This window comes from Nyctereutes procyonoides, unplaced genomic scaffold (assembly GCF_905146905.1).
Source record: "Nyctereutes procyonoides isolate TBG_1078 unplaced genomic scaffold, NYPRO_anot_genome, whole genome shotgun sequence".
NCBI lineage: Eukaryota > Metazoa > Chordata > Mammalia > Carnivora > Canidae > Nyctereutes > Nyctereutes procyonoides.
The window spans coordinates 65,892,355-65,905,572 of NW_026575142.1; the positions used below are offsets into that span (position 1 = coordinate 65,892,355).

The following is a 13,218-nucleotide window of genomic DNA, read 5'->3' on the forward strand; positions in this document are numbered from 1 at the left end:
CGTTGTTAAAAGTTTGGAGTATTTACTCCATTATATTGATGTATCTATAAGAATAGATGTGTACACACCCTTTTATTTTTCAAGTAAACAGATTCATATCTCTACACGTTTCTGCAACTTGATATTTTTCATTCGTGATCATCTTTCCATATTAAGATGGACAAGGATAAATAGATACACACGTATAGAGAGCAATCTGCTTACTTTATCAGTGATACATAGTGTTCTATAGTCTTGCTATACCATAATTTAATCTTTATCCTGATTGAGGAGCATAAAGAATTACTTTCATTAAATCACTGTTTCAAATTATGCTGAAGGAACATCTTTATGTTTAATATATATTCTTACAAACATGGTCCAAAATTTGCCCGTTGTAAAACTTGATATTGTCCTCCAAACACTTACCAATTTACATTCCAAGCAATGGTGTACAAATAAAGTGTTTTCCTTTTGTGTTCCCTTTGCACATTAAGGGAACATTAAAAGTTTTCACAATAGAATAGCCAACAAGTGCTAACTTTTTTTATTGCTATTTTTTTATACATTACTGATCATTTGTATTTCCTCTGTGGCTTGTTTATTCATGTCTTTTGCCCAGTTTTTCTCTTGGATTCTATCTCTTTTTTAAATTAATTTGTTCTAAGGGACATTGACATTTTGTCTCTTGAAAAAGTTGTAGCATTTCCCTAACCTGTTGCTTGCCTGGAGTTTTTCACTTTTATTTAATCAAATCCATCCTTTTTTTTTTTTTTTTTCTTTATGGCTTCTGAGTTCCCTTAGGTATGTGTATTTCTCATCTAAAAATATTTTATATTTCGTCTAATAATCCAGCAGCTTTTCAAGTGATTATCTTTTCAATAAATCTGATATTTGGGGGTTTAGTTATTTGTAGTGTATTGATACAACTTAATTTTTAAAAAATGTATCCTAAGACTGTTATTGAATAGGTTCTTTCTCTGCTGATTTGAAGGACAACTCTGTTCTATAGTAAATTTTTCAGATGAATGTAAGTACTTTCTATTCTGTTTCACTGATTTTGGGAGCAATTTTTTTTATATATACTACCATTTCATTATTGTAGTTAGTTTTGATATATGCTATGGAACAGCCATTTAATTAATTTTGTATTTCAAATTTTCTTGGCTATTCTTGTATATTTATTTTCTCTTCCAGATCAATTTTTGAAGGTTTTTCTAGGTTTCAGGAAGAAAAATCTTTTATTTTTTTAAATTTACTTTATTTTTTTATATATTTTAAAAAATTTATTTATTCCAGAGATAGAGCAGAGGGAGGAGCAGGGACAAGCAGATTCCATGTTGCCATGTGGAGCCTGACACGGGGCTCGATCACAGGACCCTGAGATCATGACCTGAGCCGAAACCAAGAGTCAGGTGCTTAACTGACTAAGCCACCTAGATATCCCCAGGGAAAAAAAAAATCTTACTGGTATTCTGATTTGGAATTGCTTTGAATTTATAGATTAATGTGAGAACTGATAGTTTTATAATATTTATTCTTAGCTGTTTTATAGTTTTGTTGCTTTTGTGAATGGGATCTTCTGCTTTCTTTCTTTTTTCATTTTTAAAAAAGATTTTATTTATTCATTTATGAGAGATGCAGAGAGAGCCAGAGACACAGGATAGAGGGAGAAGCAGGTTCCCTGTGGGCAGCCTGATGTGGGACTTGATTCCAGGATCCCACGATCACGATCTGAGCGATCACGATCTGAGCGGAAGCAGAGCCTATCTGGATCTTTTGTTTTCATAGGCCTTTTATATACCATCTATTTTTGAATATTTAAGTTTATTAAGTTTAACTGGTCACCTTATTCTAATAAATCTTAATTGTCTTAGAATTTATAGCTAGATAATGTCATTTGCAAATAACAATTTTGCCTCTTCTTTACTATATATCTATATATATACTACTATATATCTCACTTTTCTTAACTATTTGGCTAAGTTTTCCAACCAGTTGAACTTTAGTAGTGATTTTTTTATCTTTTTTTTTTTTTTTAAGAGAGGGAGAGGAGGAGCAGGGAGGGGCAAAGGGAGAGAAAGAGAGAGAGAGAGAGAGTGAGTGAGAATGAATCTCAAGAGGATCCATGCCCCCAGCCCTCTTCGGGGTTGTGTCTCAAGACCCTGAGATCATGATCTGAGCGGAAATCAAAAGTTGGACGCTTAACGGACTAAGCCACCCCAGGCTCCTCAGCAGTGATCTTTTATTTTAATGAAATATTATCAGTAGTTAGAAAACTTTCACAAATTATCTTCAAAGATACCCAGTCTCCTTTTCCCCCTTTAAGGTATGCATAGAAACTAAACTAAAGAGCATAGAAACTAATCTTTTATGTACCCATTTCTAAGAACTATGATAAGTGTTTTGTCTTTATTTTTATTTAATTTTCACAACAATATTCAGAGGCAGATATCATTATCAGCATTGTATGGATGGTAGCATTGAGGCTTAGTAAGCCACAGTACAAAGCTGAGTCTCACCCTTCAGAGAAATTATTTTCTCCTTTTACTATATTGATAGGTTTTTTTTTTTTTAAGATTTTATGTATTTATTCATGAGAGACACAGAGAGAGAGAGAGGCAGAGACATAGGCAGAGGGAGAAGCAGGCTCCATGCAGGGAGCCTGATGTGGGACTCGATCCTGGGTCTCCAGGATCACACCCTGAACTGAAGGCAGCGCCAAACTGCTGAGCCACCGGGGCTGCCCTGATAGGGTTTTTTGAAATCACTTTTTTGCTTTCCTGTCAAATTCATATTTCACAGTTCTTCTTGAGCCAATTTTCTTTTCTTCTTCTTCTTTTTTTTTTTTTTTTTAGATCTTTAATTCACTTGAGAGTGAAAGAGAAAATGAGAGTGAGTGAATGCAGGGAGGGGCAGAGAGAGGGAGAGAGAAATTCCAGCAGACTCCTCACTGAGCTTGGAGCCTGATACTGGGGCGGGGCGGGGCGGGGCGGCGGGGTGGGGTGGGGGGCTTGATCTCATGACCCTGAGATCATGACCTGAGCTGAAACCAAGAGTCTGACACTCAACCAACAGCATCGACCAGGGGCCCCATCTATCTATCTTCTTTATCACTAAAAAATGGAAGTTGCTTTATGACATTTTTACGAATAACAATCAATTTGAGGAGTGATACTATGAGATTGCATGAATATTCTCTTTCCTCAGAACCTTTAACCCAGTGATTTTACCATTGTCCCTGGATAATTCTGCCTAAATCTATTATATGAGTGATTACAAATAAGGCTTTTTTTCTCTTTATACTACATTTAATTTTGGAGAAAAGGTTATTTTGAGATAGCAGAAGGATTGAACTGGTGGTTCTTACTTCAGGTTTATTTTTAAAAGCAATTAGTCCTACAGAAAAACTTCAGATTCTGTATTTTAGAACATAGGAACATAATGAATGCTTAAAGCAGTTTGTCTTCTGAAGCCCAGTAGCAAAATTAAAACTACCTTTTTTTTTTCTTTTTTAAAAATTCAGCTGAAACTATATCTAAATTTGCTGTTTTGGGAATCTTTGTGGTGAGGCAGGCTACATTCTGTCGAAGACCAGTGGTAAGATAATTTATGCTAACACTGAAATTAAAACCAGAAAAAAATATTTCAGGCACAGTTTGTTTTATACCTTTTAGAATGTAATATTTTTATTTTGCAGCTCATTTTTAGCTTTAGTGCTATAATAAGGATCTGATGTTTGTAGAGGGTATGAACATGGTGCTCTCTCAATTACTTAGAGAAGTGTTTATATAAAACTCCCTTAAATGTTTTAGTTCCTGGAACTTAAGGAGTGGCGGTTGATAAAGCATGACTCCTTCACTGAGTCTCGTTAGGATGTTTGCACTATGTTTTTTAAGGATTATTTTAAAAATATTTGTGTGTTCTGATAAATATGTTTTAGCTCTTGAAAAATGAGCTTTCCTAAAAATCCCTATTGTTTACAGACATGCTTACATATGTGCTAATTGTAACTTCATGTGGACCTTAATAAGGAAGTATATTTTGATGGTGTCTGATATTCATTTTCCCCCCGCCTTCAAAAAACATAATGCCATACTTGTTTTTTGCCCGAGAAATTGTATGACAGCTTTTCCTTCTCTTACTTAATTCTAAAATACAAGGACACGTGGATGGCTCAGTGGGTGAGCGTCTGCCTTCAGCTCATGGCGTGATCCCAGGGTCCCTGATCGAGTCCCACATCAGGCTCCTTGGATGGAGCCTGCTTCTCCCTCTGCCTTTCTCTGTGTGTCTCTCATGAATAAATAAATAAATCTTAAAAAAAAAAACCCCTCTAATTCTAAAATACATTCTTTCAGCCCTTACTCCCTCATACTAATAACCTTGATGTATTTTGAAAGAAAAATTTCTGGGAGGGTAGGTGGGGGTTGGCCAAATGGGTGATGGGTATTAAGGAGAGTGATTGCTGTGATGAGCACTGACTGTTCTGTTTAAGTGATGAATCACTGAATTTTACTCCTGAAACCAAACTACATTATTTGTTAACTAATGTGAGTTTTAAATAAAAACTTGGAAGAAAAAAAAAAGGAATAAACAACCCCCAAATTGCTTTAACGTAAGCATGTTCTCTTCCAATGTTGTTAGAAGAAGGAGCTATTTTCTATTTTTATTTTTTTTAATATTTAAAATACTCAAAACAATTTTATTTATAGAAGTCATTTAAAATTTTTTTTTATTTTTTAACTACAAGGTAAATTTTATAATAAAATCATACTTTTCTATGGTAGAGAAATTAATGATCATCTATACCATTCGGAAGGGTCTAAGTACAAAGTACATCTTTCCATCTCCAGTCTCTCCCCAACCCCCAGTTCCACCACGCAGAGTTAATTACTTTTAAAAATTTGTTTTCTTTTGGGGCACCTGTGTGAATCAGTTGATTAAATGTCCGATTCTTGATTTCAGCTCAGGTCATGATCTCAGGGTCCTGAGAGGAAGCCAGTGTCAGGTCCCATGCTGGGCATGGAACCTGCTTAACATTCTCTCCCTCTGCCCCTTCCCCCCTCCCATGCTTGCTCTCTCACAAAAAGAAAACAAACTTTAAAATTTTGCTTTGTTTTATTATATCCATTGATCAGTATGAAAGATGAGGAATTTAGTACTTCTTCATCACTGCCTCTCCTATTTTTAGTTCTAATGATGATGATTATTTTTTTTTTAAGATTTTATTTATTCATGAGAGACATAGAGAGGCAAAAACAAAGAGAGAGAAGCAGGCTCCATACAGGGAGCCCGATGTGAGACTCGATCCCGGGGCTCCAGGATCATGCCCTGAGCTGAAGGCAGACGCTCAACCGCTGAGCCACCCAGGCGTCCCTGATTATTATTTTTTAAGGTTTTATTTATTCATGAGAGACACAGAGAGAGAGGCAGAGACACAGGCAGAAGGAGAAGCAGGCTCCATGCAGGGAGCCCAACGAGGGACTGGATCCTGGGTCTCTAGGATCACACCCTGGGCTGAAGGCAGGCGCCAAACCGCTGAGCCACCCAGGCATCCCTCTAATGATTGTTTGTAACTTAAATAGTGTACCTTCTTCTGTTTTTCTTTTTAATTGTTAAAAAAAATTTAAACTTACATCTTAACCACTTTTTAAAAATCTTTTTCAAAAAAGATTTTATTTATTTGTAAGAGAGTGCGCATCTGTGTGCGGGAGAGCACATGAAGGGCTGGGGACAGGCAGAGGGAGAAGCAGATTCCTTGCTGAGCAGGGGGCCTAATACCGTGTGCTTAACCGACTGAGCCACACAGGTGCCTACATCTTAACCTTTTTTTTTTTTTTTTAAGATTTTATTTATTTAAGAAAGACACAGAGAGGCAGAGACATAGAGGCAGAATCAGGCTCCCTGTGGGACTCAATCCCAGGACTCCGGGATCACACCCTGAGCTGAAGGCAGAAGTTCAACCACTGAGCCATCCAGGTGCCTACATCTTAACCATTTTTAAGTGTACAGTTCAGTAGTGTTAACCATATTCACATTGTTGTGCAACCAACCTCTAGAACTTTTTTATTTTGTAAAACTAAGTGTATATCTATTGAACAACTCTCCATTTCCTTCTCGCCCCCAACCCCTGGAAACCCCTTCCAATTAAGTGGAATCATATCTGTCTTTTCATGACTTTTCATGACTGGGCCATTTCACTTAACACAATGTCTTCAAGGTTCATCCATGTGTCAGAATGTCTTTACTTCTATTTATTTATTTATTTAAGTTTGTTTATTTAAGTAATCTCTTCACCTAGTGTGGGGCTTGAACTCTTGACCCTGAGATCAAGGGTCATGTGCTTCTCTGAGCTGGCCAGGTGCCCCATAATTTCCTTACTTTTAAAGGCTGAATAATATTCCTTTGTTTTCATATATCACAGTTTATCCATTCCTCTGTCAATGGATACTTGGTTGACTTCCATCCTTGGCTATTATACATAATGCTACTGTGAACATTGGCGTACAAATATCTGTTTGAGTCCCTACTTCCAGTTCGTTTGGACCTCTACTCAGAAGTGGAATTACTGGATCATATGGAAATTCTATTTTTAATTTTTTGAGGAACCTCCATACTGTTTTCTATAGCTACTGCACCATTTTACACACCCACCAGCAGTGCACAAGGCTTCTGTTTCTCCTCATCCTTGTCAACACTTGTTATTCTGTTTTGGTTTTTTTGATAATAGTTATCCTCATAGGTGTGAGGTGATATTTCATTATGGTTTTGATTTCTATCTCCCTATGATTAGTGATGTTGAGCATCCTTTCATAAGCTTGTTGGCCCTTTGTATATCTGAGAAATGTTGGTTCAAGTCCTTTGCCTGTCTTTTATTTGAGTTATTTGGGTTTTTCTTGTTCCCTATTTTTATTTTTAAATTATTAGTTTTATTTTCTTTTATTTTTAAAAAATATTTTATTTATATTTATTCATAGACACAGAGAAAGAGAGGCAGAGACACAGACAGAGGGAGAAGCAGGCTCCATGCAGGGAGCCCGACATGGGACTCGATCCCGGGTCTCCAGGATCACACCCCAGGCTGCAGGCAGCGCCAAACTGCTGCACCACCGGGGCTACCCTAAATTATTAGTTTTAAATAGAGTATTGACTCTCCACTAGGAAGAAACGTTTTATTTATTTATTTAAAACAATTTTATTTATTTATTATTTGAAAAAGAGAGCACAAGCAGAGGAGAGGAGCAGAGGGAGAGGGAGAGGCAGACTCCCCACTGAGCATGGAGCCCGATGTGATGCGGGCCTCAATCTCAGGACCCAGATACCTCGGAAAGAAACATTTTAAATTTATACCACCTTCTACTTTCTCTCCATCTTGATTTTTTTAGGTAATTTTTACATTCTAAAATTTGTAACATCATCCTATTCTTTAACTTATAAAGTTTTGTTTAAAGCAATTTTAAATATATTTTTAAAAAGATTTACTTTTTTTTTTTTAAGATTTTTATTTATTTATTCATGAGAGACACAGAGAGAGGGTCAGAGACATAGGCAGAGGGAGAAGCAGGCTCCCTGGAAACTGGGATCATGCCTGGAGCCCGAGGCAGATGCTCAACCACTGAGCCACCCAGGCGTCCCCAATTTAAAACATTTATAGGGGCACCCGACTACTCAGTTGGTGGAGCATCCAACTCTTGATCTCGGGGTTGTGAGTTTGAGCCCCACATTGGGTATAGAGATGACTTAAATTATAAATCTGGGGCAACAAGGTGGACCAGTTGGTTCAGCATCTAACTTCAGCTCAGGTTGTGATCTCTGGGGTCTGGGTTTGAGCCATGCGTTGGACTCTGTCACAGTCAGCAGGGTGTCTGCTTGTACCTATCCCTTTGCTTCCCACCTACCCCCGTACTCGCTCTCTTTTGCTTTCTCAAATAAATAAATAATTAAAAAAAATCTTAAAAAAAAAAGCATTTATAGTGAATACTTATGTAGGTGTTAAGCACTTAGAAGAGCCAAGTAGTATGATTAGATGGGTAAAGAAGGAAAAGTAATCTCATGTAAATAAATCTTTTATTTATTTTTATTATTTATTTATTTTTTATTTTTTAAAGATTTTATTTAAGTTTTTTTTTTTTTTTTTTTAATTCATGAGCGGCACACAGAGAGAGAGAGGCAGAGACACAGGCAGAGGGAGAAGCAGACTCCACATGCAGGGAGCCCGACATGGGACTCGATCCCAGGTCTCCAGGATCATACCCCGGGCTGAAGGCAGCGCTAAACCGCTGAGCCACCAGGGCTGCCCAATTTTTCTCTTTTAAAGGTTCCACTTAACTTTGTTGTTTGGGGCTGATATGTTTTCTCGCTCACTTTTATCCCATCTGTTTTCAGTCAACTGGGATTTTCTTTTTTATTTTATTTTATTTTATAATTTTTTTTTAAATTTTTATTTATTTATGATAGTCACACAGAATGAGAGAGAGAGAGAGAGGCAGAGACATAGGCAGAGGGAGAAGCAGGCTCCATGCACCGGGAGCCCGACGTGGGATTCGATCCCGAGTCTCCAGGATCGCGCCCTGGGCCAAAGGCAGGCGCTAAACCGCTGCGCCACCCAGGGATCCCCAACTGGGATTTTCTTACACTTTCTGGTCTGCTTCTGGTGCCTTTTTTTTTTTTTCCTAAGACTTAAATAATTTGCTATTTCAGATTTCTGTTGTTTCAGTGGGCCCTTAAAATGAATGGATATAGATATGTGTTCCCTCTGCCATATTAAACCAGAAGCATCTGTTGCTTCTGCATGTTGCTTTTAGAAGGTTAGATGGGGACACAGGTGTTAATAGATTTGGATTTGAATTCATATTCTATTTTTTAACTGAGAGACTGGCAAATATTCTTTGTACTTTGCTTTTTAAATCTGTAAAATAGATTAGTATGTCTAGTTTGACAGTTACTGTAAAGCTTATATAAGGTAAAGTTTATTTAAACACCCAGGGCACACTCAGTATTCTATAAATGTTTATAGGCAAAAGAAACATAAACATTGATATTTCTTTGTCAAAAGTGCATTTTCTGGAAGATGAGTGTCTCCTAGAGAGTATTTCTTCGACATTCAGTTAGAAAATGTTTGAGTCCTTAATTATGTTAATAGTTATATGAAGCTATGGAAAAGTCCGAGAATTTTTATCTTCCAGAGTACAATTTAGTTGAGACTGTATCAGTATATGAGTCAGCAGAAAATGGAACATAGGATACATGTTGGACAGGTTTAGAAGTATAGACCATTGGGCTTGTGTGGTTGAAAAAGGTTTAATGGAAGTTTATCTTGAAGTACCTGTTAAAGAATTGATCCCCACCTCGCTATGTAAACTGGGCCTTGAGTTGCAGAAAGGTCAGAATTAAAACTTGGATCCTTAGGGTCTTCTGTGTTGAGTAATGAGTAAACCAGATGTCTGTAGTAGAATGTTTTTGTTGGCAAAGGTGGGTTCAAGTTGAGAATAGAATCAGATCATCAACAGACTTAATTACTACATAGGGAGCTGGAATGACAGATTTAAGAGACCCCTCCATAGAGATAGTAGTTAAAACATTGGATGTGAACTAGGTTTTAAAGAGGAAGGAAGAGTGACAGACAATAACCAAGAGAGAAAGTGTAAAGAGTATCTTGTGATTGAAGACTGAAGGAGACATAAGAGTTGAGAAAAGCAGAAAGCCAGGGAAGCATAGTATTATGAAAGCCAAGGCAAGATGGTTCTCAGAGGCAGGGGCAGAAAGTGATGAGATGGTTAGAATGATTATCAAGGAAAGGCCAATCAAAATTGATGCTCTGCTCTCTGCTTACCTTTGACAGCTCCTAAAGACTATAGTTTTTTTAGACTTTTTTTTTATACAGATGACTAAAATTCTAAATTCCTTATATCCCACTCTGTGTTCTGTGTTCTAGCTACCCATGTGTGTTCCAAGTTCCTTTTTTCCTTTAGTGAACATTTTTCAAATATCCATTCTGTGCTAGGCACTGTGTTGGCTACTGGGAGTATAATGAACAAAATCCCTACTTTTTCACCAAACTTACATTCTAGCTGGGGTAGGTTGTAAACTCTAAACATTGGTTTACCTTTTCAAGTAGTAGTAGAAGTTGCCCAGAGAGACAGCCAGGCTCTTATAGACCCTGCTAGGGATTTTGGATTTTATTCTGCATGAGAAAGGCATTTGAAGAGTTTAAAACAGGAAGTACATGAACTACATTAACTTTGTAAAACTGTTGAACAGGCTGACACTAAGCGATTGCTCTATAAGTTTGTTAAATCAGAGTCATTCAGTCTATCTGACTTATATTTGAAAGGGTACTCTGGCTGGCTACTGGGCAGAGATTCGATCATAGGAAACTTTCTCCTGGCTTCTTGGAGGAAACTCCAGGCATCTGCTCTAAAACATTTGTTGAAATTTTAAGTTATATAATAAGTAGCTGCTAGGTAGTTTTATTTGAATACTGTTGCTTATCTAACTCTTAAGACAAACATAAATACATATTTATGTCTATTCCTATGTTTTTTGAGTATCTAAAATAATTAGTCATATATTAAAACCAATTTTGGCAAATGGAAATTCTTTGGGAAAAATGAAGATGTGAGGTCTAAAAATCATACCATACAAAGAATGGGTGGCAGTGTCATGGGTGGTTAATCTATGTGAGAGCTGAGGAAGAGGACATGACACATGTTTGTCAAATAATTGAAGAGCCATCTCTTTGATGAAAGGTAGACTTCTTAGGGAGGGGAGATCTGGACCAGTGATTGGAACAGATTTCAGTTAAATGTAATGTAGAAGCTTATCAATAACTGAGCTATTCATCTGTGGGGTGCGGTGCTTCACAAAAGTGTGTGCTTCTGAAAACTGATATTAAAGCAAAAGTGGGACAAGCATCAGAGCAGTTAGGGCGGGCTTCCTGAAGGGGGAGGGAGATTGAATTAAAGTTTCTCACAAATCCACTATATTAATTTTTTAATTTAAATTCAATTTAGTTAACATTCCACTATTTTTATTCTTAAACATTATTAATACGGATTTTTAAAAATCTTTACAGAGATAGTTTACTGGAAGCAATGTGTGTTGATGCACTCACAAAATAACTGATTTTTTAAAAAATATTTATTATTCATCCATTTATGATAGAGAGAGAGAGAGAGAGAGAGGCAGAGACACAGGCAGAGGAACAAGCAGGCTCCATGCCGGGAGCCCGACGCAGGACTCGATCCCGGGACTCCAGGATCTTGCCCTGGGCTAAAGGCAGGCGCCAAACCGCTGAGCCACCCAGGGATCCCCAAAATAAGTGATGTTAATCAGATTGTCAGGCATTTGGTACTTTGTGGAGGATCATTAGTTTCAGTGATCATCAAACTTAAAACTCTTTTTCTTTTTCAGGGATATCATGATAACACATTTTGAACCTTCAATCTCCTTTGAGGGCCTTTGCAATGAAGTTCGAGATATGTGTTCTTTTGACAATGAACAACTTTTCACCATGAAATGGATAGATGAGGAAGGTGAGTGGTAAAGAGAGGGCTATGTAAGCATTTAAGATACTACTTTATCATTTGTTTTTTAAAATATAGTAAAAGTCCTAATTAATTAAGATTATTAGGTATGTTAGAAATTTGATGCTATTTTTATTTTGCTTCAGGTACTTGAAATAATACCAAAAGAGTACAATCTTTGTTTTGTCCTTTATACCCCAAAATAGAGTAAAATTAATGTGACTTTCTTTCACCATTAACATAAACATTTCATCAAATAGTGTTACATTTTACTTCAATTTTGAATTTGAATGTTGTTTTATATTTTAGAGATTACCCTCAATAATTTGGCAGTATTTTTTGCTGAGTATTACTCCAGAGAAAATATTACAGAATAAAAGTAATTGTGACAACCATGATTTCAAAGGTGGTGGCAGAAACTCAATATCTTAATGACTTGGACTCAGAAAACATTTATTGAATATCTGTGTGCTGAAGATAGATATTTTCTATCCTCAAATTCATTATCTCCTAGGGAGATGGACTTGTAAATAACAAATATGATAAGTTGAACATAAATGCATAGGGATCTTGGAATGCAAAAGAAGCATCATCTACATGTGCCTGAAGTATTTGTGACATTTGGACTAAAACAGTAACAAAGAGTAGAAGTTTTTGAAGTGGAAGAGGTGAGGGGAAAGCCATTTTTTTTTTTTTTTTGGAAAGCCATTTTTTGACGAAGAATAAGATAGAAAAAGGGCAGAGGTATGAAGAACATGGTGTTTGTGAAAGAGCAGTAATTTACTAAATTGAGGTGTGGGGAGTGGTGCGGTATGAACCAAGGTTAGATCCTTGCTCCTCAGAGTGTGGTCTGCAGAACTTTTAGAAAAGGCCCCATCACAGACTCCTGGATCTGAATCTACATTTTAACAGGAGCTGGAGGTGAGTTGCATGAATATTAAACTTTGACAAGTTTTGGACTCAACCCTGGAAGGCTTTGCGAAAGACATTAGACTTTATTTTTTACACGATGGAACGCCATTGAAGTATAGCTTAAAGATACCCTAAATATACTAGTTTTGTATTATGGGCTTCTACTGATTGTAATGGGAATGGAATTTCATTTTAAGGAATGTCATTGTAATATGTAGCTCAATATTTGGGGCCATTTCTTTGTTTCCTGATATGAAGAGCCCTGGGAAGATATCTTAGATCCAAGCTATATGTAAACTCAACACTCATTTTACTTTTTAAAGACATTTTAAAAAAAGTTTTATTTATGTAATCTCTGTACCCACTGTGGGGCTCAAACTCATGACCCCGAGATCAAGAGTCCCATGCTCCTCCAGCTGAGCCAGCCAGGTGCCCCTTTAAGGACATTTTTAAAAAGTTTCTCTAAAGTAATCCATGTTCATTGTTTGGGAAAAAAAGTAGTACAAATGTTTTGAAATTTAAAGGCAGTCTTCTGTTTGCCCTTTCTCTTCTTTCCTTCCTCACCAATCCCAGGTGTAAGAAAATCACTGGTAACAGCTTTGAGGTATTTTCTCTGGATACACAAACATTTTTGTTTCTGTACATTATTTATAAGCACACTTTTTTATACAAAAAGAATTAAATCATACAAACCGTTAATTGATATTTTCCTTTTACATTGTGAATTGGACATTTTTTATTTTTTTCATTTCAGTGTGCATGAAATTACATCATTATATATATATTTTTAAGATTTGTTTTT

The 13,218-nt window shown here is 36.6% G+C and overlaps 1 protein-coding gene across 2 annotated transcripts in view; it reads left to right on the top strand.

The window, feature by feature from the left end:
• Positions 1-13,218, top strand: part of PRKCI (protein kinase C iota) — a 74,228-nt gene that overhangs the window by 7,293 nt on the left and 53,717 nt on the right. For both annotated transcript variants that reach the window (XM_055308134.1, XM_055308132.1), the window contains exon 2: positions 11,392-11,513. In XM_055308134.1, the coding sequence (XP_055164109.1) occupies positions 11,392-11,513 (122 nt within the window). The remainder of the gene's footprint in view (positions 1-11,391; positions 11,514-13,218) is intronic.